General features: G+C 40.8%; 1 protein-coding gene across 1 annotated transcript in view; it reads right to left on the minus strand.

The window, feature by feature from the left end:
- The window catches only part of TRPC7 (transient receptor potential cation channel subfamily C member 7), a 266,316-nt gene that overhangs the window by 132,559 nt on the left and 107,834 nt on the right, over nt 1-25,923 (minus strand). The window contains exon 3 of the mRNA XM_042781375.1: nt 22,768-22,950. Within this exon, the coding sequence (XP_042637309.1) occupies nt 22,768-22,950 (183 nt within the window). The remainder of the gene's footprint in view (nt 1-22,767; nt 22,951-25,923) is intronic.

Genomic DNA, 25,923 nt, shown 5'->3' on the forward strand with positions numbered 1-25,923 from the left:
GGTCACTATGAGTCGGAGCCGACTCGACGGCACATAACAACAACAACAACAACATATTCCTAGCACATAGAACAGTGTCCAGTACATAGTAGGCTCTCAATAAATATTTGTTGAATTAATGAATTTATGAATGACTCCTTTAGCTCATCTCATTGATTCCACAGTGCATCTGTGTAAGTAAAGGTTATAACCCTTTCTCTTTCTGAGGGTAGATTACATTGCCAAAGATGATGGCATCAATCTCTCCCATCTCACATGCTCTGCAGTGTGGTCTTGACTCTCCCATCCAGAGATGGAGTTTATTCCCATGTTTCTTGAATCTAGGCTAGCTCTCAGTGACTATTTTGATATCTAGAATATGGCAGAAATGATGCTGTGAAACTTTACAAGACTGAGCCTTAGACATCTTCAACATCTGCCTTAACCTCGGAGAAAACTCCTTCTTGGAAAGCAGCTGCCATTTAAGAATACAGTTCCCTTGAGATAATCATTCCATAAGGAAACCCAAGATAGATATGTAGAGGGAGAGATACCATATGAAGGACCTGGCAACTGAGTTGCCAGACATATGAGTGAGGTCTTCTTGTATCTTCCTTCCTAATCCAGCCACTAGTTGAAGACAGCTGAGCAAATGACTCCAGCTGATACAACATGGCACATAAGAACTTCACAGCTGAGCCCTGCCCGATTTTCTGAACCATAGAGTTGTGAGAAAATAAAATGATTTTTTTTTTTTAAACCACTAAGATCTGACTCATAGTGACTCCTCCTTGGGTTTCTGAGGTGGTATCACTATGGAAGTAGATTGCCCAACCTTCCTTCCAAGGAGTGGCTGGTGGGTTTGAACCACAAGCCTTCTGGTTAGCAGTCACATGCCTTAGACACTACACCACCTGAGCTCGCAGAGTTGTGAGCAAATAAAATAACTTTTTTAAGCCACTAAGTTTTATGTACCAAAAGATGAGTTGAACTGCAATTTTTAAATTTTCAGCCCCAAGCACTCAATCCAAGTATTGTGAGGTTGGCGCAGGACTGGGCAGTGTTTCACTCTGTTGTATATAGGGTTGCTATGAGTCTGAGCCAACTCAATGGCACCTAACAACAACAACAACAACAACGACAACAACAACCCAGCACTCAGTGTTAGCTCTTTCTTCATGGAACTGTTTGGCAAGAGCTCCTCTTTTGTCTTCCTCTTTTCTCTACCTTGATGCTCATCCTCCCCTCTGCTCCCTTCTCAGAGGAATAAGCATCTCTCCTCCTAATCATAGCTGGCTCTCCACCTGTGCTCTTATTCCTTCCTGTGGCCTTCCTACCATCTGGAATTTGATCTGACTTCTGAACTCTGCAAAAACTGCCATCTCAAAATCTCATTAATTTTCTTCTGGTCAGATCCAGGAGTCTGTCTGGTGTCATCATTCCCTCTGACAACTCTGCCATCCTGATACAGTCTACTCCATTAGCCACACATACCCTCTTCTCTTGACCCCATCTAAGTTGCTGGGAGGCTGAATAGGCTGCCTAGAGATGAGCCTATCTTGTTATCTTGACTGAAGACTCATCATTAAGAATGAGTGGCATTTTGCATTTTACCTCCTGTGAAGGGACCTGGGCTCTGTGCTTTGGTGGTCCTGGCTCAAGAGGACGTTAATAGGTTCTAGTGGTTTTAGAACTTTATCTGAAGACCACATGCAGGGCTTTTGAGGAGACTGAGGACCAGTGAGGGGGAAAGATTGGAGGATAGTACTTGGTATTGGAAAGAAGGAATAGCTTCCTGAGATTGGGAAAGGGGTACAGGATTTGGAGATCTTCCATGAAGTGATAGACACCAAGTTCCACTTGAACTCTTTGCCCTAGAGATAAAAGATCCCCAATTAAGGGTCATTTAAGAGTGCTGAGGAATCGATCAATGCCAAAGGTCTTTGGGGGAGTTCAGAGGAGGATCCCCACACCAATTTGGCCCAGAGAACTTGCTTCATTTGAAGTTCTATGAAGATATAAAGTCTTGACTGTTTTGTGTTTACTGTTCTATTCCAGTGCCCAGCATAGTGCAGGGAACACAGTGAGTGGTCAAAAACATCTGCTGAATGAATAAGGTGGAGCCATACTTGGGACAACTGATGGGATCAGCCATTGTTAGTGGCATCTGGTATCCTTAAGGAGATTGGCACAGACCAAGAGCCCTCTTTGGGGCTCATACCAATGAGTGTCCAGTACTGTAGTGTGACACAGAGGAAGGAGAAGATGCCCCCAGAGTAGCTGAGACAGGATTTTCCTGTAACCTGGGCATGAGAATATAAGTTAGATTTCATATGACTTAGAAAAACCAACATTTATTGAGCATGTATAATGTACCAGACACCATTTTAAATGATTTTCATGTATTTACTCTCAACAATTCTGTGACATAGGCACAATTTTTAGCTCTCTCTCTCTCTTTAAATAAGTCAGGAAACCAAGGCACAGAGTGCTTCAGTAACTTGTTCAGTGTCACACAGCCAGGATGTGAACCCAGATACTCTAGCTCAAAGCCTGTGTTATATACCAAGTAGCAGCTACAATGTGAGATTTCTTATCCTGAGAATTATGAAGCAAATTCATGCAGGTTATACCTGTTTTTCCATTTATATTTTAATATTATATGCACATGTAGGGAGCTCTGATGGTGTAGTGCCTAAGATATTTGACTGCTAACCGGAAGACTGGTGGTTCAAACCCACCAGCCGCTCCTTGGAAGGAAGGTTGGGCAATCTACTTCCGTAGTGATAACACCTCAGAAATCCAAGGAGGGGTCGCTATGGGTCGGATCCGACTTGACGACAGTGTGTTGGGATACACATATAACATTACATACAATATTTTATAATATAATAAAATAGTAATTCTGAAAGAATAGGTTAAGGTTGTTGTTGTTGTTGTTGTTATGTGCCGTCGAGTCAAACCCGAAGAAATGGGGAATTTTTTTTTCCCCCCTAAGTAATAGGGTGTAACAACTTGGAGTTGGTACCATAACTACTACCTACTATCAGGTCTGACTCGATGGCACATAACAACAACAACAACAACAGTGGACGAGAACAATTTTTTAAAGATAAAATTTGTAATGCGCTATGAGGGGTCGCTGTGAATTGGAGATGACTCAACCAGACATAACCACAAACAACAACAAATTAGCCCACATTTATCCTGTACTTACTATGCAATAGAACTTTATAAGGCAAGCATTATTATCCTTGTTTAGAGATGAGGAAAAACTAAGGTTAAGCAATTTGTCTAAGTTGACCCCAGGCTGTCTCTCTCCAGAGCTTATGATTTTAACCATGACTCCGTACAGCCTCTTATTTCCACATCATGTTGAAAGGTCTGTTTTTCAGCAGAAAGAGAGGCAGTAAATCATTTCAGGAAGAAGTCTGGAATGACCATGTAAAGAGCCCTCAGTAGATTTGTTCACTGTTTGTAAACATGGTAATAATTTATAATAGAAAACTCTGGTGGTGCAATGGTTAAGTGCTTGACTGATAAGCAGAGGTTGGCGATTTGAACTCACCAGTGGTTCTACGGGAGAAAAGACCTAGCAATCTAATTCTCTAAAGATTACAGCTTTGGAAACCCTATGGAGCAGTTCTACTCTGTCCAAAAGAGTTGCTTGGAGTCAGAGTCAACTTGATGGCACACAAGAACAACAACATATTCTCCCCACTCCTTTCTAATAGTACAAAGTTACATGTCTCTGGGCAATGGTTTATTAACTAGAAATTGGTAATTGGTGCTAATGAACCAAACCACTGTTGCTGCGTCAATTCTAGCTCACAGTGATCTTATAGGACAGGGTAGAACTGCTCTGTGGGGTTTCCAAGGCTATAAATCTTTATGGAAACAGACTGTCACATCTTTCTCCCATGGGACAGCTAATAGATTCAAACCACCAACCTTTTGGTTAGTAGCTGAGGAGTCTAACCACTTTGCTACCAGGAAGCCTCATAATCCCCCTAAAGGGTCTCAATCTCAGTCTAATGGTCACTAAATGTGACTTCCAAATTAGGTAGCCTTTTAACTTCTCCTTTTTTGCCCATTTAATGAAGATCCTTATTAGGAAAATACTATTTGCTTCACTTAAAAGAATCCAGAGTGCTGGATAAGAAGGGGTAGCTCAGGATCTAGAGAGAGATTTGCTATCTGCGAGGATCCTGATCTACCTTAGTTGTCACAGCCAGAGCCCTCCTTCCCTTCCTTGCACCGCTCTGCCTCATTACGAAGGTTTGTAGATGGAGCAAGCACACCCTAGTCTGTGGGTTCACAGCCCCTTTGTGAATTTCTCCAACAAGGGAGGTTGTCTTATTTCCTTTGGCCCCAGAAGAGTGTGGGCGTTAAGAGCAGAGGCTTTGGTATTGTGCAGGTTTGAGTCCCTGCTCTGCTTCTCAGCGGCTATGTAACTTTAAATGACTGTTCTCCCTCTCTGGTATCTGCTCCTTCATCAGTTAAATGGAGAAAACATGAATGTGGGTGATCTGAAGAACATAGGACATGGCTAGCACTCAACAAGCCACAGCTTCTCTATTCTCCTTTCCTTCTGAGCATTTCTATCAAGTCCTGATTCCTCGCTGCTTGCCTCTCCCTATCCATCACTGTTGACCCAAGGCCTCCCTTGACTGTTCGCAGCTTTCTTCTACGCCATCCTACCACAAAGCCTCCAGGCACCAAAACAGCCTCCTATTTCCTTCCTCACCTAAAGTCAGCCTCTGTTAGGGTCCTTTACAAAGCCAAGTGAAGTAATTTATTCTATGGTGAATGGTTGGGAAGCCAAACTCTCACAGAAGCTTTTATGCTGGATTTGTCCCACAGTTTGCAAAACCCTGTTTCCTATCTTCAAAATAGTAGCTGTACACATATTTTCCCATCACTACGTAGGCATTACCTTACATTGGGCCTTCATCAGCTCCCACTGGACCTCACCAATCACATCTTAGCTAGTTCCCATTCTCATGTATACCATCAAACCTTGCTACCCAAACTGTCTTACCAACACAAGGCTGCCTACTGTTATGACACTTCAGGACTAAAAAATCTCTTAACTTGGCCACAGATGTGTAAAAAGCTCTGTATTGTCTAGGAGTCATACAAATGATGTGGAATATTTTAAGACTCTAGTATGGGAATGATACAGGTGATATAGCGTGGTGGTGGTGGTGGTAAGGGTAGATTCTCATGGACAAATTCTCATTTGCCTAGTAACAGAAGAATGTATTTTAAAATTTGCATAATATTTTACACTTACTAAGTTAGGGAAACTTCCTAATAATACCCAGTGCTTGAAACATACTGATGAAACCAGTTCAGTTGTATGATTCAGGTGGCATTAAAAAATAGTACACCTACTCCTCCTTTATTAACTATCTTGTTATCCTACATTTCACATTTACAATAGAAAAAAATTTACTACCCAGACTATTTTGTACATTAAAGACCTACATCTGGCAGTAATGAATGCTGAGGTGCAAGGAGAGAGTAATGCTAGCTGTGATTACTAAGGTTATATGTCAACTTGGTTGGGCCATGATTCTCAGTGGTTTGGCAGTGATGCAATGATGTAATCTGGCAGTTATGTAATGGTGTAATTTGGTAGTTACCTAATGATATAGTCGTTTTTCATTTTGCAAATAAGCTGGTCTTTGGAACCTAATTATGTCAGTATGTGAGAAGTGAATGTATAACCCTTTAGGGAAATAATTTTGAAATGTGTTTCAAGAACAATAGTAAATATTTATGTCCTTTTACCCAATAATCTCACTCTCAGAAATTCAGTTTAAGAAAATAACAAAAAAGAAAAGAAAGCTGTATGTATGGAGAGAGATATATTTTTAAAAAGTGAATGTTCAATAGTAGAGAAAATTAACAGTGGTATATCAGTCTTTGGCTAGCAAAAAAAATAGTAATTATAGAGAACATTAAAAAAATTACATTGTAATGCTAGGAGAATAAAATCACAAAATTATTTACCCTATTGTTATAACTGTGTGAATAATTGTCCACATATAGGAAAGAATTGAAAGAATGTAAACAAATGTAAATAATCGACACATTGTTGTTAGGTGCCATCGAGTCAATTCTGACTCACTATGAGTCATAGTGACCCTATGTGCAACAGAAGGAAACATTGGCCAGTCCTGTGCCATCCTTACAATCATTGCCATGCTTGAGTTCATTTGACATATAATTTAGATCATTGTTTCCTTTGAAATATTTTCCTATTGTTTTAGTGTTGTTTATGCAATAAATACAATAAGTAAAATTATAAGTACAAACTGCAAAGACAACCTGGAGGATTCCTCTCCCATTGTTGAATGAAGGCCATACCCTTCAGAACATCTTCACAGCCCATCCCAGATGGCCCAGCTTCCTCAGCCAGTCCTGTTTCCTCCTACTCAAGACTCCAGATCTCCTACCTTATTTTATCTCCTGCTCCCAGGCTCCTCTCTTCCAGTCTATCCACACCCAGACCATCTGCAGTTCCTCAGACATTGACATAACTGTGCTTTCCCCCCACTGTTTTCTGTTTAGAATGTCTTTATTCCTGTTCCCCCTTTGCTGCTGAGCTCTGACCCACCTTTCAAGGCCTGATTCAGAAACTGCCTTCTCTATGATGGTTTCCCAGACCGTTTTTGCCTTTTCTTTTTTGACAAAGGGCTGGATCATATCTGTGTCACTCTTTAAGTGCTAAGCTCCTGAAGGCCAATGCTGAGTCTTAAGGACCTTTGTATTACCCACACATTAACTTGAGTCTACCTGTTGAAGAAGAGCTAACACCTATCAGAAGAGGAGCAAGTGAAGCACTCAGATGATGATTCATCAGATGGGCTTATTATGGATTGTTGTTATGTGCCATCAAGTCGGACCCAACTCATAGCGACCCCTCCTTGGATTTCCAAGGCAGTATCACTATGGAAGTAGATTGCCCCATCTTCCTTCCGAGGAGTGGCTGGTGGGTTTGAACTGCCAGCCTTCTGGTCAGCAGTCAAGTGCCTTAGGCACTACACCACCACAGCTCCCTATTATGGATTAATAAGTATAAAAAGGTTCATTAGTTTATAATTCCATCAGGATGTAACTAGTGACCAGATTATTGCATATTTTATTAAACGACAGTATTTTGTGTTTAGATAATGTTCTTTTCTTTTTCGTTGTTTTTAAATAAAAGAAGGCTGTCATTCTTTGAGTTTTTATGAACTCAGTTTCAATAGTTGTAGGAGTTCAAGACAGAAAAAAAATAATGCTTAATATCTAGTAGGTCATTATGGACTACTTTCATATTTATAACCATGTTTTGATCCTCAAGGGAACACGGTGAATTTCAGTAGCTTTTAGGAAGGCATTTTACCTTGAATTTGGGATTATATTCAATTTTTATACTGGAGGAAAATTGAGTCATGGAATTAAGCAGTAAATACATTTCATCAATCAATCTTTCATTTATTTTATCATTTTTTTTCCCCCAACAAATATTATTGAGAATCTTCTGCTTTGCTTGAGACTGCTCTAGACCCAGAGTTCAGTGGTAAACTGCCACCAAGGAGTTTATTGTGTTGGAGGAAACATAATAAACAAGTATGTTAACAAATGATAATTGTTAGAAAAAAGGGTTCTGGGATAGAGAATGGTTGATGAGGGAGGAGGCCAAATGGTAACAGACTTCAGATATGATGTCCATGAGGGCCTCTCTAAGAAGTAGTCAATTAATGAGTCTTCAACGAGAAGTATCCAGCCAAGTGGAGATCTGAGGCAAAGGACCAGCAACTTCCCTGGGATGAGAATATTGCGGAACATTTGAGGAATAGGCAGGATGCATGGCTACAGATTACTGAACAGGAGGGAGCTTGTTTGATGAGTTTGGAGAGGAAGGCAGAGGTCAGGTCACACAGTGCCTTGTACCCACAGTTAGCAGTTTGGATTTTAAGTGCCTGTAAGATGTTGGTGCTCTGACAGCATTCTTCTTATCAGGAAGACACACAGGAAGAAACAACTGCTGGAGCTGTTGGCTTCTAAGGGGTCTGTGCTGCTTTAACAGAAAAATACCATAGATGGTTGGCTTTAACAAATGGGAGTTTATTTTTTACAATTTTTGGAGGCTAAAAGTCTGAGGTCAAGGTGCCAGGCTTTACAGGCTGGGTGGAAGCCCCTCAACCTTAGGCTTCAACTCTGCCTCTTGCTCCCAGCCCATTGGAGCTGGAGGCTTTTCTTCCCCCAGGCAGCTGCTGGCTGCTGAAGCTGACAAATCCAAGGATGTCAAGTAAAAAGGCACAGTGACAATATTACCAAACAACGTGACAGGCCACTAATTCAATTCCAGAAACACTTCCAAGATTGACAGTGCATGGTAGGCTGCTGAACAATGACTTGGTTTACATGCAGGGTCCAAGTGTGCCATAAGCTGGAGACCTTCCTCAAAGCTGCTGCTTAAATACTGGAAGCAAACCACATCCCTAAAGTAGCTACTCAGCTGCTTCAGTAGATTCCACTGTGGAATGATTGCCAGTCTCATCATGGTGAATAACTACATCCAGCTGCCCAGCCACTCAACCAGGTCCAGCCAAGTTGACACACAACCTTAACTACCACAGATATCTGTCACCAGAAATTCCTTTCAGCTAATGAGAGCCACCTCACTGAAAAATGTGGTGAAAGCCAAGTAAAATTATTCATGGAAATTGTTCTATGCTTACCTTGCTTATTGGGCAATCTGCCTCTGACTGGCACTACAGAGTTATCCCACCTTCAGGCCAGGAGCCTGACCTTTTGTACACCTGTATCAGCCATTAGTTTCAGGCTACCCTAAGGGGAGAACATAACCCCACAAGCATTTCTGCTCTCAGAGGGCAGGAAGTGTGCCTGCCTTGTTCACTCTTAGCTGGAAGGTTTAAGGAGGAGAATGATATAACTTGATTTCTTAAAAATATTTTCTCTGGCTGCTGCATGTATAGGGTTTGGGGGTGGAGAGCCCAGGGCAGAAGTAGGTAGATTAGCTAGAGGCTATTTTAGTAATCATCCAGGCAGGAGACAACAGTGACTTAGATTACATAACTTAAAGCATCCCTATTAAGCCAAGATTGTCATCCACAATTATACTTACAAAACTCCTTTTCCATCAAGAAAATTTGCAAGTGACCTTAGGCAGATGAATGTTAATAAAAGAATAATGCATTATAGTACGTAATGGGAGGAATATACGAAAGATCAAATGCTCATTAAAACATTGAATCCGTAGATGAGCATTTAGTAGAGAAATGATGAGATAGAAATGCATAGTTCATCTTTTGCTTAATTACTAGAGTTAGTCACAGGTCCTTGGGGGGACTGTGATTTCTAAGATCTGTTTGACTCTGGGAAAAAAGTGACAATATTTGAAAATGGCCCTTCTTGTTCTTTTCACTTTGGGCTAATAAATGCATGTTATTCGCATGTATTCTTGGGAAGTATTGAGGTTTTTTTTCCTCTCTTAACTGCTCCTCAACTTCCTCTCTTCTTGTTAACTCCCAAATCAAGAAGTAATAATAATAAGTCTCTATCGTAAACAGATGCAACACATGATAACTATAATGATAGTTACACAAACTAAGGCTACATTGTTTAGCAGACATGATAAACAAGTAGAAAAATGCTTTAAAGGATTATCCTCTCATACAAATATTTATGTTTCAAAGAGCTGAATGAAAGGTAGCAAAATAACAAAAAAGGCAATAGTTTTCTGCCCTGTTAGGACAACCCTTACTTTGAAGATCTGAAATCTCTTTTGCAAATATACAGTAGTATCTGTGCTGTAGACAAAGTAGTGGGTAGTGGGGGATGATTCACAGAATGCCTGAAGCGGGGCTGGGAGGGGGCACTCGGTGTTCTGCTTTTCCCACTTACGGCTGAGCCTTGTGGGGTAGGACACTAAGTCAGGTTAGTATGTGGAGAGAGCACTCCTGAGACTCCTGTGGAGTACTCAGCGACTTGACCTCCCCTCTGAGGACAAAGGAAAGGCCCCACTGCCTCTGCCTGATTGTGTAGGGCCACTTTGGGAGTTACTCAGTTCTCTGTTCCATCCCTAAGACTGGTGGGCCAGAATCAGTGTCCAGTTTCAGGGCTTTCCTGTATAGTAATAACTCTTTTCCAGAGTTTCAAACCCAAAAGGGACTCAGAGCCAGCAATGGAGGGAATTGAGATTATTGCTCCACACTCCCGGGACAGCCTGGGACATCATCTGAATTCTTGACATGGATTTCTAATCACAAGGGGAAATTGCTTATCTTTGGAGAAGCGTTAACGCCTATGGCTTCCCACTGAACACACATATTTTTCATTTACTGAACAATGTACAAGCAGATTACTATATTCTGCCTTCAGATACCAAGGAGAATGAGAAGTCCTGCCTTCCTGGAGCTCAGACTTTAACCTGGGCTACCACCCTGATCTGTTGGGTTAGAAACTTTGTGGGTTTTTTTTTTTTTTTTTAAAATGATAATTCCTTCATGCAACTGAATTTTAGAGGAAGTTATCTCTAGAGAAAAGGGGCTCTGGTGGTGCAGTGGTTAAACACTCAACTGCTAACCAAAAGGTTGGTATTTTGAATTCACCAGCTGCTGTGCCAAAGAAACATGTGACAGTTTACTTCCATAAAGATATATAGCCTTGGAATCCCTGTGGGACAGTCCTACTGTGTTCTATAGGGTTGCTATGACTGAAAATCAACTCGATGGCAGTGAGTTTGTTTTGGTTTATCTCTAGAGAGATACAATACATCCTTAAAAAACTAAACCCTTGCTATCAGGGGTTCACAGTTTGGAGGCTATGGCCTAGATCCTGAAAACTAGCCCAGTAGTTCTCAACAGGTGATGATTTTGCCCCTTGCCTCCAAGGGACATTAAGCAATGTCTGGAAACTTTTTTTTTTTTTGTCACAACAAGGGGATTAGGGGGGTTTGCTACTAGCATCTAGTGGGTTGAGACCAGAGATGCTGCAAACATAATGCACAGAACATTCCCCAATAATGAAGAATTATTTAGCCCAAAATGTCAATAATGAAGTTGAGAAACCCTGATTGACCTTAAGGGTACTTCTGCCTGTAAAGTCAACATGGCCATAGCTTCTATTAGTTAACATTTATTGAGCATTTACTGTGTTCCAAAGAAGCTCTGGTGGTGGTGTAGTGGTTAAAACATTTGACTGCTAACCAAAATGTTGATGGTTTGAACCCATCAGCTGCTCCACAGATGAAAGATAAGGTAGTCAGCTTCTGTAAAGATTTACAAGCTTGGAAACCCAATGGGGGTTGCTATAGTCAGAATCAAGTCTATGGCAATGAGCTTGGTTGTTGTATTTTTACTATGTTTCAGGTGTATTACATGTGTTAATAAACATTGATTATATAGGATAGATACTATTATTTATTCATATTATACAGGTGGGAAAACAAGTCCAGAGGTTAAATAACTTGTCCAAAGCCACATAGCTAGTAAGTGGAGGATTTGGGACTTGAACATGAGTAGTTAGGCTTTCAGCCACAACACTATACTGTTACCTAATAGGTTCTTTTTTTTTTCCTGAGAGTTTCTCCAGGCAGAAAAGGGATCATAATTCATATTTACCAGCTGGATTTTCCTTTTCTTCATATGCTACTTGTGAAAAACAAACTTCCTCATGCAAAAGGTAGCCCTGAGCCAGGATATTAATGGACATTGATCACTTTTGGGCCAGTGTGGCCAGGCTAGAGCCATGGAAGGGCTTAGAGGAATCCCTCAAGAGGGTGATGATTGATGCTTTCAACACCAATGGATTCCGACAGTGTTTGGATACTAACAGGCATCATGTGACACAGTTTGGGATAGTGCCTGCCCAGCCAGACTGTGTTTGTGACAACTCTAATCTTCTTAACTCTGAGCATCTGTTAAAATGATGCCTCAGCAGGAAAACACAGTGGGAGAATGTCTGCTCAGAGCATGTGAGTGTCTGACTGGCTTCTCAGACATCCTCTGGAAAGCCCTGATGTCCCCAGATCCCCTTTGCTCTCTGGTCAGGCCTGTGCTTTGTGCAGACAGAGGAAATGAAACAGAACCCCAGCAGAGGTCATCTTCATTCTCTTTAGTGTCCCTCCTACCTGTGGTCACAGCACTAGGGAGAGGGATTTCGGCCGAATTGTGCAACTACTGCTGGGCATCATTCTCTTAGCATAAATTTAGGCCAGGAGGCTCTTGGGGGTTGGAGGAGTGTTCACCTTACCTGTGCAGCCTCAACAGGCCAGAAGATTAAGTAACTTTTTTTTAAAGCTACATATCTAGTGCATTGAGGACTTGAGCAGTCAGGCTCCAGGCCATTACACTGTATTGCTTACCAACAAGTTCTATTTTCTTCTGAGAATTTTTCCAGACAGAAAAATGGGCTTATTTATTGCATGACTGTAAAATGTTCCCAAGATGGTCAGTTCTATAAAAAAGATGCCAAAGGACTTCCAATGGGGTTACTAGCCCTGGCCCAGCTTTAGGTAGAGTGGTGATGTGGGTGGAAATGGTCTTCCTCTTTCCCGTCCTTCTAGCTAGCCCCTTCCTCCTGGGGGGCAGCCTCTGCTATGCTTTTCCCAGTGTTGGATTATCCAATAAGCAAGGTAACCACATGGGCTTATTTGTACTTACTTACTAGATGTAAGCACAAGTAATCCTTTGCTTACCTTGCTTATTGGGTAACCTACTCCTGGATGGCTGTGTCCTGTATGTGCCCCTGGCCCCCATGTCTAAGAAATAATATTGAAATTGATGCCAGGGAACTGAGGTTCATGGGAAACAGGGGCTTGGTCTGGTATGACCCTTCATGGAGATTGCCTTTTTTCATTAGAATACAGGCTACTACCAAAGAATTTATACTCCCTAATCTTGGCTGAGGAGCTCTGGTAGCATAGTGCCTAAGGCACTGGACTGCTAACCAGAAGGCTGGTGGTTCAAACCCACCGACCACTCCTTGGAAGGAAGGTTGGGCAATCCTACTTCCGTAGTGATACTGCCTTGGAAACCCAAGGAGGGGTCGCTATGAGTCGGGGCCAACTCGACAGCATATAACAACAACAACAACAACAATCTTGGCTGAATTATTGGATCTATTCTTCAGCATATAAGTAAAATGTGACTGGGGAAGAGCTGACTCCTTAGAGTAGAGACAACCTTAACAATATGGATGGAATAAAGCTTTCAGGACCTCCATTGGCTGATGTGGCATGACTCAAAATGAGTAGAAACAGATGCAAACATCCATTAATAATCAGAACATGGAATGTACAAAGTACGAATCTAGGAAAATTGGAAGTTGCCAAAAATGAAATGGAACACATAAAGATTGATATCCTAGTCATTAGTGAGATGAAATGGACTGGTTTTGGCCATTTTGAATCAGAAAACCATATGAACTACAATGCTTGGAATGACAAGTTGAAGAGGAATGGTGTGGCATTCATCGTCACAAAGACTGTTTCCAGATCTGTCCTGAAGTACAGTGCTGTCAGTAATAGGATAATATCCATATGCCTACAAGGAAGACCAGTTAATACTACTATTATTCACATCTACGCACCAACCACCAAAGCCAAAGATGAGGAAATTGAAGATTTCTACCAACTTCTGCAGTCTGAAGTTGACCAAATATGCAATCAAGATGTGATTTGCAGCCATATATTGACAGAGAACTTCCAGAAATGCAAACTGGATTCAGAAGAGGACATGGAATGAGGGATATCATTGCTGATGTCAGAAGGATCTTGGCTGAAAGCAAAGAATACCAGAAAGATGTTTACTTGTGTTTTATTGCTGTGCAAAAGTCATATCCAAAAGTGTGCATCATAACAAATTATGGATAACACTGAGAAGAATGGGAACTTCAGAACACTTGATTGTGCTCATCAGGAACCTGTACTTATTTCAGGAGACTGTCATTCGAACAGAACAGGAGGACACTGCATGGTTTAAAATCAAGAAGGGAGTGCATCAAAAGGATACAAAAGGTTGTATCCTTTCACCATACTTATTCAATTTGTATGCTGAGCAAATAATCTGAGAAGCTGGATTACATGAAGAGGAATGTAGCATCTGGGATGGAGGAAGACTCATTATCAACCTGCAATATGCAGATGACACAACTTTGCTTGCTGAAAGTGAGGATAACTTGAAGCATTTACTGATGAAGATTAAAGACTACATTCTGCAGTATGGATTACATCTCAATATAAAGAAAACAAAAATCCTCACAACTGGTCCAATAAACAACTTCATGATGGATGGAAAAAAGATTGAAGTTGTCAAGGATTTCATATTACTTGGTTCTACAGCCAACACCAGGAGCTCTAGTAGTGTAGTGCCTAAGGCACTTGACTGCTAATCAGAAGGCTGGTGGTTCAAACCCACCAGCCGCTCCTTGGAAGGAAGGTTGGGCAATCTACTTCCATAGTGATACTGCCTTGGAAACCCAAGGAGGGGTTGCTATGAGTCGGGTCTGACTCGACGGCACGTAACAACAACAACAATAACAACAACAACAACACAGTCAACAACAATGGAAGCAGCAGTCAAGACATCAGGCATTGCACTGGGCAAATCTGCTGCAAAAGACCTCTGTCAAGTGATGAAGAGTAAAGATGTCTCCTTGAAGACTAATGTGCACCTATCCCAAGCCATGGTATTTTCAATTGCCTGTTATGCATGTGGGAGCTGGACAATGAATGAGTAAGACCGAAGAAGAGTTGATGCTTTTGATTTGTGGTGTTGGGGAAGAAAGCTAAGCATACCATGGTCTGCTAAAAGGACTAACAAATCTGTCCTAGAAAAAGTGCAGCCAGAATGCTCCTTTGAAGCAAGAATGGCGAGGCGTCATCTCACCTACTTTGGTCATGTGGTCAGAAGGAACCATTCCCTGGAGAAGAATATCATGCTTGGGAAAGTGGAGGGTCAACAAAATGGGGGAAGACCCTCAAGATGGATTGACACAGTGGCTGCAATGATGGGCTCAGGAATAGCAAGGATCATGAGGCTGGCGCAGGACAGAGCAGTGTTTCGTTCTGCTGTGCATGGGGTCCCTACGAGTTGGAGACGACACAATGGCATCTAACAACAACAACAACATTCTTCAGCATCTTCTCTCATCTGCTGCAGTATTTGTCTCAAACATTTTTTTTTTTTTTTTGCTTTCTTTAAGCTACCTTCTACCTCAGAGGGTGATTCTGCTTCCTTTTTACAGAGTCATTAGGGCTATCAATATGAACTTCCTCAACTTTTCTCCTGTGGTATTCATTAGTGCAGTATGACAAACAGCTCTGTTTTACTCTCCATCCAAACACTTGGTAAGGTTATACTGCCTGGTCCCTCTTGGGATGGGATGGGCTATGAGTTGTGAGCAGAAATGATGTGAGTCACTTCCAGGATAAAACATTTAATTGCTGGTATGAGACTCCCATAGCTAAATTTCTCTCTAGCATAGTGGCTATTCTATCAGCCTGTGTTCCTCTGGGAATTTTGTCCCAACATGGAAATACAGGATGAGAAGGATATAAACTTTTTGTTGTTATTGTTGTTAAAAGCCACCAAGACTTTGGTTTTGCTTATCAACAGAATATAATTAGCCTCTCCTGAGTAACAGTCTCTCTTTTGCCAAACAAATGTGTTGCATCCATACCTGTAATTTTGCCTTTCTCAGAGAAAAAGCTGTCCTTCCAACTGTCCTAATCTTTACAAACACTCCTGATTAAAGTCCTCCAATGGCTTCTTGTTGCTCTTGAAAAAGGAAAAATAACAAAATCCTTTAGCACTGTCAGGAGATCCGCCTGGTCTGGTCTGGCCCGTCTGCTTCCTTAGCTTAATCCTATACCTTAACACTGCTCATGTCCTCTGACTTGGCCACGGTTAACTTATTCCAGTTCCATTTTTTTTTTAAATTTTTTTGTTAATAATGTTTTACTGTGCTTTTGGTGAAGGTTTACACAGCACTTGAGGTTCCCATTCAACAATTTCTACACAAGTTGTTCAGTGACATTGGTGACATTCCTCACAGTGCATGACATATTCTCATTATTTCCGTTCTGGTTGTTCAGCTTCCATTAATCTAGTTTTCTTGCCTTCTTACATTCTCATCTTTGTTTTAAAGTAATTGTTGGCTGTTTGTTCTCCTATAGGTGATTTTTTAAAGGAGCATAGTACTTATGGGTGATGTTCATTATTTTTTGAGCTAGTTTGTTATTTAGCTACAAGGTAATTTTGGGTTAGTTTCAGGTGAAGGTTTGAAGAGTATCTCAGGGCAATACTCTCAGGTAAGCCTCTAGTCTCAATCAGTCCAGTAAGTCTATTTATTTATTTATTTATTTAGAGGAATTTGAGGTTATGTTCCACATTTCTCTCCCATTCTATCAAGGTCCAGCTTTTGTGGACCTGATTATTTTAGTTCCTCTTATAAGCCATGCTTCTTCTCACTTCTGGGTCTTGGAACATGCTATTCTCTTGCCAGAAATATCCTCCTCACCTCGTTAACTTTTTTTTTTTTTTTTTGGTTCTTTATGGCTCAGCACAGCATCATTTCCTCACAGAAACTTCCCTGTCCTCCCTGATTAGGTCACATCTACCTTTAGAAGCTCTCATGTTTCTCTCTGTTAGAACAGTTACTACATTATAACACTACAATTTATCTTTGTGATGTTTTGATTAATGTTTGTCTTCTCCATTAGACTACAAACTCCATGATGGCTGAGGTCATGTCACGTTCATTTACCACCATGTCTTCAGTGATTACCACAGCACACTTTATACTGTGCTCACTATAAACAACTAGCTTTTTACTCAGTGAAAGCTTGTTAAATGCATAATGAATGTTTGTAATCACCATCCAATATGGTAGCTACTGGCTATTGAAATTTAAATTGATTAGAGATTTTTTTTTTTGAAATTAAAAATTCAGTCCCTTAGTCTTAATAGCCACATTTTAAGTGATAATTAGCCTATGTGGCTAGTGGCTACCATATTGGACAATAGAGAATAGAACACACATTTCCATCATCATAGAAAGTTCTGTTGGATAGAGCTGGTAGTATAGCGTCCAAGTGCTTATGCATGACATGTAATGCCCTCAGGAGCCTAGTTCTTGACAACTTTTCCAGCCTGTTTCTCCACAATGATCCAGCCACAGGGAATCATTCACAACCTCTAAACATATTCCTTGAATATTATGCTCTTTCTCAGGTGTCTGTGACTTCTCTTTCATCTTTCTGCCTAAATTGCCTGCTCTCACCTTTCTCTGCTCAAACTGTCATTCCATTTAGCAGTGTCTTATCCTTTAGGCCCCATCACAAGCATCTCCATTTCTGGGTAACTTCTCCTGAGGTCTCAAACACAGCTGGTCAGTGCTCCTTTTCCCTAACCACTCTAACCACTCCTGTCTTTAACCACTCCTGTGCACCTTGCTCAGACAGGAGTGTAACTTTTTGTTCATATATCTCTCTCCATTGCTGCATGAGCCCGTTATAGAAGAGCCTGGGGCTTGGTCTTCTTAGTATCCCTCTGTGCTCAGCACAGAGCTGGTGATGAGGGAGGCATCAGTGAATATTTGTTAAATGATAAATGGATAAATGAATGAAAATCATAGGTGGTCTTATTTCCTTAATACAAAAGCATGAAGAAAAGGGAATTATGTTATTGAGATAGGACTAATGATAGGTGCTTCTATCACTCTACACTCTTTCCCCTCTATGTGCCTGTCCTAGGTCTTTATTTGTTATGAGAATAGTTTTCTTAGTAAGGAGTACCCAGGGAGCTTGGCAGAGCCAGGTAAGGGCAACTCAGAAGGCTGGAAGAGTGAAGCTTCTTCCTGAGGAGAGTGGAAGTCTCAGTAGTTGGTGACATCATGACTAGAATGCCCCAAATCTAGAATGGGGTAAAAAGGGCAAGAGAGACTCAAACCATATCCCAAGATGCTAGAATTAGGGACCTCCTCAAAGTTGGAAAGAAGTAACTTTTATGAAGTCTTCTTTGCTCAGCTAGTGAAGTACTTAAAGGACTTAAAGGACTGTGTAGAGGTCACTTCTGTTACAGTTGGGGACATCTGCTGCTAACTCACCTACTACCACATCTTATTCTCCTTTCAGCTCCCAGCAGGCTAAGCTCCATGTTTGTGGCGCTCATAATTGGTGGTTACAATTGTTTGTCAGATGGAATTAACCACTTTTGTTGATGATACTGCTGATCATCGACCCACTTTCTGCAATAGTAAATTTTAGGAAAAACAGTACTGCCTTTTTTAGTATCAGACCTTTGCTTAGTGTGTACAAGGGTGCCCATCTGCCTTACAAGTGGAGTTAAGGCCTCTATCATGCAAAATGGGACTTTCTGGGTTTCTTTGTTCCATTCTCCTTTGGTAATTGAGCCTGGAAGACTCATGTAAAGTTTTCTTGCAGAGATTACAAGATTAACTTGAGCCTCGTGAACTCAGACCTGGAGTGAGGAAGAAGGAAGAAATGATGTGGGGGAAGTAAAGGAAAATGTCATGACTGTAAGCACAGGGATAAAGAGGGGATAAAGAAGAGAGAGAGAGAGAAAGGGATTAAATTGAAGAACTTGGATGTGTTTCTTCCATTAGATAAGTTGAGTGTGGCACTAAAGGGTTGGGGACAGTTTTTGGGTCTCTGTTTCTGGTTACCACACACTGATTATGTGCCAGACACTGAGTTCCCTTTACAGGTGCAGCCTGAGGCCAAGCTGAGTCTAAACTGGGATTCAGAGACTGGTTGGGTCTCCCCACTTGGTGGAACTGAAAGATCTAGGAGGATTTATTTAGAGTTGATGTGATAGGGACAAGAGGGCCTTTGAGAAACATGTTTAGTCATGATTCCCTGGGGATAGAGACAGACAAATAAGATAGCAAGGTGTCTTCTATCCAAACAAGCCTGGGAGGAGAAGATTAAAGCCTGCATATATGGAAAATAAACCCTATGGGCCATTTCTGCTCTGTCCTGTAAAGTCACTATGAGTAGGAATTGACCCAAGGGAGTAGGTTTGGGTTTTGGTTTGGCAGGCCAAAGCTGGAGGGATTGCTTTCTTTAGTGGTGAGGCACCATCAGAGTTACTTTTGAGCCTAGTTGTTTGTTACTCAGCATGGAGGAGAGTGTCTTATCCCTATTTCTTCTAAGTCAAGCTTATGTTCTGAAAGGACTATGGCCTATAAAATCTGTGTTAGATTGAAAGGCATAGTAGAAATGTCATGAAATCATGTGGTAAAAGACTGTAAGCCATTGAATTGTGTGTATTAATAGTGACTCATTTATACCATGGTGAGCCATGAGACATGTGCTTTATTCCCTGAGTCAAAATCAACTTGACAACTAGACATTATTATCCTGACTTTACAGATGTGGAAAGTGAGACACAAAGAGACTAAGTGACTTGCTCAAGTGACCACATAAATAAGTGATGGATCCATGGTTGAAACTCAGAGTTTTCTTAACTACATCTTTAATGCTGACTTTCAAACGTCCTAGTTAAGATTTCAATTGACACATCCATCTGTGTTATTGGGGAGGCTGAGTTAACTTCTTAAAGCAGAGGTTGTGGAGAACCACCACACCCTCACACTTTGCACTTTCAGGGAAGAATTTTAGGCTATCAGACCATGTCCTCCTTACCCAAGAGACAATTCTTGGATTTTCTGACCAGATAACAAAGAAGGACAAGCTAGGCAATATCTCTGAGAAAGAATCCCATCGTCCCAAGGAAGGAAGAGATCATGGAATGACAGCAATAATGTTAAGCTTTGGAGCTGCACAGAAACTTACAGTTTCCCTAGCATTTTATCTCATTTGAAAGTTCACAAAAAACTGTAAGAAAGAGCTTATATACCATTTTACAGATGGGGAATGAGGCCCAGAGAGCCTAATGTTGCTTAAGATTATATAGCTAATAGTGTAAGAATAGTGTAAGAAGCAGACTCGAAGTCTGGGCTCTTGACTCCAGTCCAGGATTCATTCCCTTTTACCAGGTGGTCCCTTTTGCCCTGATGGAATAATCATCTTTATCTAATGTAGACTGGTGTCATGACTGAGCCAGGCAGATGGCAAGACATAAGGGTGGTGCCTGAAGAGAGGCAAATATTCCAATGAAGGACATGATTCACGGTGTTAGACCAGCCATAGAGCTGCACTCACTTTATTTAGATCAGTTTATTTTATGGACATATAGGCCAGTTCTACCATAGAGTTTCCCAAAGAGTGATACATGGGAAACTAGTTTCACTAGATGCTCTCTATGATGATAACAAGAATTTTGTGATCACTGTACCCTTCTTCTTTCAAAGTGTCAACACATGTTAAAGGCTGTAAAATATCTTTAGTAAAGATGTCTATTTGACTTTACTTAACTCAAGGTCTCCAAATTTATTTGAACACAATCTTTTTTTTAAATGTATCCCTATTAATAGCCTGTGGAACTGCCAAGACCAACTAGTTTGCTTTAATCATTGAATTAATGGGTTGATTTGATATCATGTGGGCAGAGCCTTAGGGATGTTTTTATGGTTGATATTATCACCTTAAGACTCATGTATGCCAGCCTTCCTTCTGAGATATATACATCAGGTCTAAAAGGAAATATATTTATAAATAGGACTTGGTGGCAGTAATTTTATTATTTAAAGACTGAGGTTTAGATTGGGCCAATGTACACATGCTTATGTTTATAAATTAAAAATGGAAGTCTATTATATTTATAAGCCTTTTTAATATTAGGAATTTTCATCAGTAATTTATGATAGAATAAATGTCAAGGAAAGCTTTCAGTATGTCTGCTGTTTCAGGATAGCATACCCAGTTTGAGAGAATTTATTCATTAGAGATCTTTGCAAGAAGCAAGGCTGACATTTTAGGTCAGTCATTTATCATCTTCCTACCTGTGGATTGCAGCAGACACTTGACATTCATGACGAATATTTCCTGAGATCTTTATGACTCCCCTAATTAGCAAACACCACTAGAGCAAATAATTTCCCTCATAAAACCTTTTTGTTCTGGCCCAACCCATCATGTTCATGGAGTGCTGGAGTGCTCCACTTTTTCTTCTCATTCATTACCAGGGCTGTTTGGACTTGGTAATTAACAGTGAGAGGGAACATGTCACTGTGGAGTGGCAGACTTCTGGACTAGCTGAGTGACTTTACCCTTAATGACAGTTTTGCTAGGAGATTTGAATTTATGCTTCAGAAAAGTGGCGAATGGACTGGAATTGCTCAATGAATAGCCAAAACTGTGAATGTAGTATCTACAAATGCTAACTAAACATCTGCTCTTCAGGTTTTCAAAGATATCTTCACCTTTCACTCCATGCTGGGAGGTTGGAGGATACTCTGAATTAGGGAAGAAAGGAGGGAAATGCTTGTGGTTCTTGGAACTCAAGCTCAACTTTACCATTGTCAAATGGTCTCTACAGAAAGCTTCATTGGAACCCCAAGGTCATGGAATCTTGGTAACTTCAGGAAGTGATTTCTGTGCTTTGGGAAAAGCCTCAGTGGCTCTTGGGTTAGCCTGGAAAATGAGTTTCCTAGAGTTAAGAAAACATGTTTGTACTTGAAATTACATCGTAGCTCCCCACCCCAACAACTCCATGCTTTCTATTTCTAATATTAATCTCTGAGTTCACTATTTCTGTGATTCATCAGTTTTATCCCTGGGACTCAGAGTCTTAGAAAAAGCTATTTTTATTATAATTTGTCATTATTATTAAAATTAAAAGGGTAGAAATATTTTATCAAACTTGATATCTCTCTCTGGATGAATTCTGCAGATATATATGGTTCACTGATGATTGGTTTACTCCACCCAAAGTAAGATAATCAGGGGAGACAGGAAATGCCCAGAGGCTAATTTGGGAGTATTAAAAATATCATTCCATTATGGTCATCTGCAATAGTTGGGGGAGAAAACAGAAAAAACAACCGTTAATGATTTATCAGCCATTTTGCTATATGGAAAGTACACTGACATTTAAAAACGTGGATCTTTGGAGCTCTCCAGTTTTTAGCATGATAAATGATGTCGTCTAACATAAGAATAGTTTCTAAAGACTCCAGAGTAGCTCCAAAGTGCAATCATGATTGAATTTTCTCCTTAGGACTTCAACTTGACCAGCCACTGGGTGACTGAGGACTACTCAGTGCCAATGGCCATTAAAGACACCTTGATATTAATGGGAGGAAGTAGAATGAGCTTACTCTTGAGAAAATCTATTCAAGCTTTCTGCCACAGACGTTTATACACCTTTGGCATGAAATTTCTCTGAGCTTCCCAGGACCATGGATCCTACAAAGCCTATACACTAACACCTTTTCTACTCAACAAGTAGTTCACAGACACACAAAAAAAGCTCAATAAATGCTGTTGAAAGACCTGAGTAGTTATGTGTTTCATGAAAATGTGGGAATTGCTTTGATGGGGGCACTCTGTGACACTGCCCTTGACAGACTAGAAAGTCTCCTGTTCTGGCTCATGGCCTATTCATGAATAACTAACATTGTTCTTCTATCTCTCTCTCCTTCTGAACTGGGGATGCAAGTGGGAGGGGGTGGAGAGAGGGGCTCTGACTAGTCCTGCAAAGCTGGCAGTTTTCTGCCTAGAGAGAAATAGGGTAATTGGTGTCATCACTGTCACCTTGTGGGGACATAAAATATGAATGAACACAAAACGAGGCCAGCAGCTTTGTGCACAGGAAGGCCTGGAGAGGTGGGGAGGCTTACCTTCTTGACTTCGTATTTAATGGCGAGTTTGATCCGGCTCAGACTTGGACGGTGGTGGTCGGACCAGACTTGGAAGTTCACATCACCGTTTAAAATCGCTTCTACCTCTTCTGTGTCTCGGCACAGGTCCAGCACGCCCACCACAAAATCCTTGCATTGCATAGATAACTTCCTGTAATCGTTCTAATAGAATAAAGAGAAATCAGGGCTGTGTCACACCGGGTCCCATAGATTGGCTTGTCCAGCACAGCAGTGTCAATAAACAACTATCTACCAAGTGTGAGCTTACTGAGTGCGTCAGAACCAATGGGATGTGCTGGATTCAGAAGGCAAGACACTGTCTCTTCATACAATAATCTAGAGGACCATCTTCTCTAGGCCAGTATTTATCAAGGTGTGCCCATGGGCTACTTGCATCAGAGTTACCTTGGGTGTGTCATAAACTTGCAGGTTCCCAAGCCCTACACCAAGCTTACTGAATCAGAGTTTCTGGGAGTGAGGCCCGGGAATCTGATTTTTACCTTTGCTCTCAAGGTGATTCTGATGCATGCCAAATCCTCTCCTTGGCTCTCTCAAAGCAGCCATTCTCTGTGCCCAATTCTGAACCATGGGATAGAGGAGTAATAAGGACATGAACTGCTAAGACTGATGAGAACAACACATCCTTTGTTTACCACCAACCTATAATGTTGACTGCTCCACATAGGAAGTTTACTGGAAAGATATGCCTGATATGCTAAATTGAGGGCAAGAATGTACACAGTTGTGCTTTCCTTTTATGTTCTGAAAATCTACTTATAAATTAGAAATTTTAAAATCGAATGTAATTTGAATCTAACAAGATTTTTGCTTACCACAGATCCTTTTGTACAGTAAATGGTTAATTTATCTGTCTATTGAGTAAACGTTTTTAGACCTTGACCTTTTTATTTATTTTTTACATGAGTTGTCCCTGGACTTCCCTCTTCTCCTCCCTAAACATACCTTTCTGAATTATCCTTAACAGGATGACTTCCTTCCCTAGTAACATTACATCTCTCTCCTCCAAACACACTGCTTAATTACAGATAATGAACCAAAATGTTGGACAAAAGAATGTTTCTTGTCACCCTCTTAATAACACTACTCTCCAAAATATTTTCCTATAAGGTTTTCTTGCTGATTTCTTAGTTGTAATAAGTCTATCAGAAATTAAACAAAAACCAAATGTCACTTTCAGTTAATCAGTGTCAATAACCCTCAGACTGTAGTTGGCAAAAAAGAGTACAGTTTTGCTAGATTCCTTCACAAATAGGTAGGAGCCCAATGAACTGCAGAAGCTCAGCCTTTTTTCTTTTCTTTTTCTATTAAAAATTTTTTTTTATTATGATTTGGTTGAAAGTTTACAAAGCAAATTCACTTTCCATACAGCAGCTCACATACACTAGATCTCATGACATTGACTGAAATTTCCCACAATGTTAACAGCTCCCTCCCACGTCCTCCCTGTAGTTACCTCTTCTCTGTGTCCTTCCCTCTATGCACTTCTGCCCCATGAGCTGTTTCCCTGTGCATACATGGCCCTTCTATTCTCCCATGATTGTTCTTTCCAAGGAGTGTATCTACCTGATGTAAATAAATGTTCAGCTCATACCTGTCTTTCGTCTGGCTCGAAGCCACAGAACTGGATTCAATTTCAGAGCTGAAGGGCAACTAGGGGCCATAGTCTCAGTGGTTCCATCAGGCTCTATCAGACCAGCAAGCCTGGTCCTTTTTTTAAAAAATGATTTTGAGTTTTGTTCCACATTGTTTTCCCACTCTATCCAGGATCTCCGACATAGGTCCCCCTCTAAGTGGTTGACTGTGGTAGCTGGGCATCATCTAGTTCTTCTGGTCTCAGTCATACAGGCTGAGGATCGCATGGTGTGCCAGTCACTTGGACCAGTTGTTTCCATATGTCTTTGTTTTTCTTCATTTTTCTTTGCTCTGGGTAATGAGAGAACCATAGTTGCATCTAGATGGCCACTTGCAAGCTTTTAAGATTCCAGTTGCTACTTGCCAAAGTCAGATGTGGAGCAATGTTTTTGTGTATGTCATGCCAATTGAGCTTGACATCCCCTACAACTATGGTCCCGAGACCACAGGTCCAACTACTTGCTCTCTCTGGGTAGCTGGCTGTGGCCAAGAAGTGACCACAACCTTGTCCCTTGTCAGCTGTACTATGTTCCTGGGAATTCTAGCAGAATATACCAATACACTTGAAGAAACATAGTCTGACAACCCTATATATCATCTTGGGCACACACTTCCCTGCATGGACATATCTAATAGTTTAGGCTTCCCACCCATCTATCTACCCATATATCAATGTTTGCCTTCATTGACAACACAGTACTGTATGTGCAGAAGGGTTCATTTTTGCTGTCTGTACCTTCCACACACCTCTCTCTGTCTTCCTCTTCCTCAGTGCCACCGTGTTAATTACTCACATTTGGCATATTGTTCTTCTCTTCGCCCAAATCAATATTTGTCTCTACCTGTCTAATAGTGTTTCATCCCCTCCCCTGCCCTCCCACCCCTGGTAACCAACAACAAAAAAAATTCTTTCCATATATAAACATTTCCTTGACTTTTTACAATAACAGACTAATGCAATATTTGTCCTTCTGTGATTGACTTATTTCACTCAGCATAATGTCCTCCAAGTTCATCCAAATTATGTGGTGTTTTGCAGAGTCTACATGATTCTTTAAGGTTGTATAGTATTCCATTGTATGTATGTAGCATAGTTTGGTTATCCATTCTTCTGTTGATGGGCACCTAGGTTGTTTCCATCTTTTGGCTATTGTAAATAGTGCTGCAATGAACATGGCTGTGCATGTATCTGTTCTTCTCTAGGCTTTCACTTTAGAATATATACCTAATAATGGAATGGCTGGGTCAAATGGTATTTCTAATTCCAACATTTTAAGGAATCACCATACTACTTTACACAGTGATTCTATCAAAGACCTGGAGTTTTGAGAACCAAAAGAGAAGAACATGCTTGGCATTTCTCAAGCTGAAAGAATTGAAAAAATTTAAGCCTCAAGTTGCAATATTGAGAGATTCTATGGGCAAAATATTGAATGATGCAGGAAACATCAAGAGAAGATGGCAGGAATACACAGAGTCACT

The sequence above is a fragment of the Orycteropus afer genome, unplaced genomic scaffold (assembly GCF_000298275.1).
Source record: "Orycteropus afer afer isolate SDZICR_OR568_19922 unplaced genomic scaffold, OryAfe1.0 scaffold00112, whole genome shotgun sequence".
Classification (NCBI taxonomy): Eukaryota; Metazoa; Chordata; class Mammalia; order Tubulidentata; family Orycteropodidae; genus Orycteropus; species Orycteropus afer.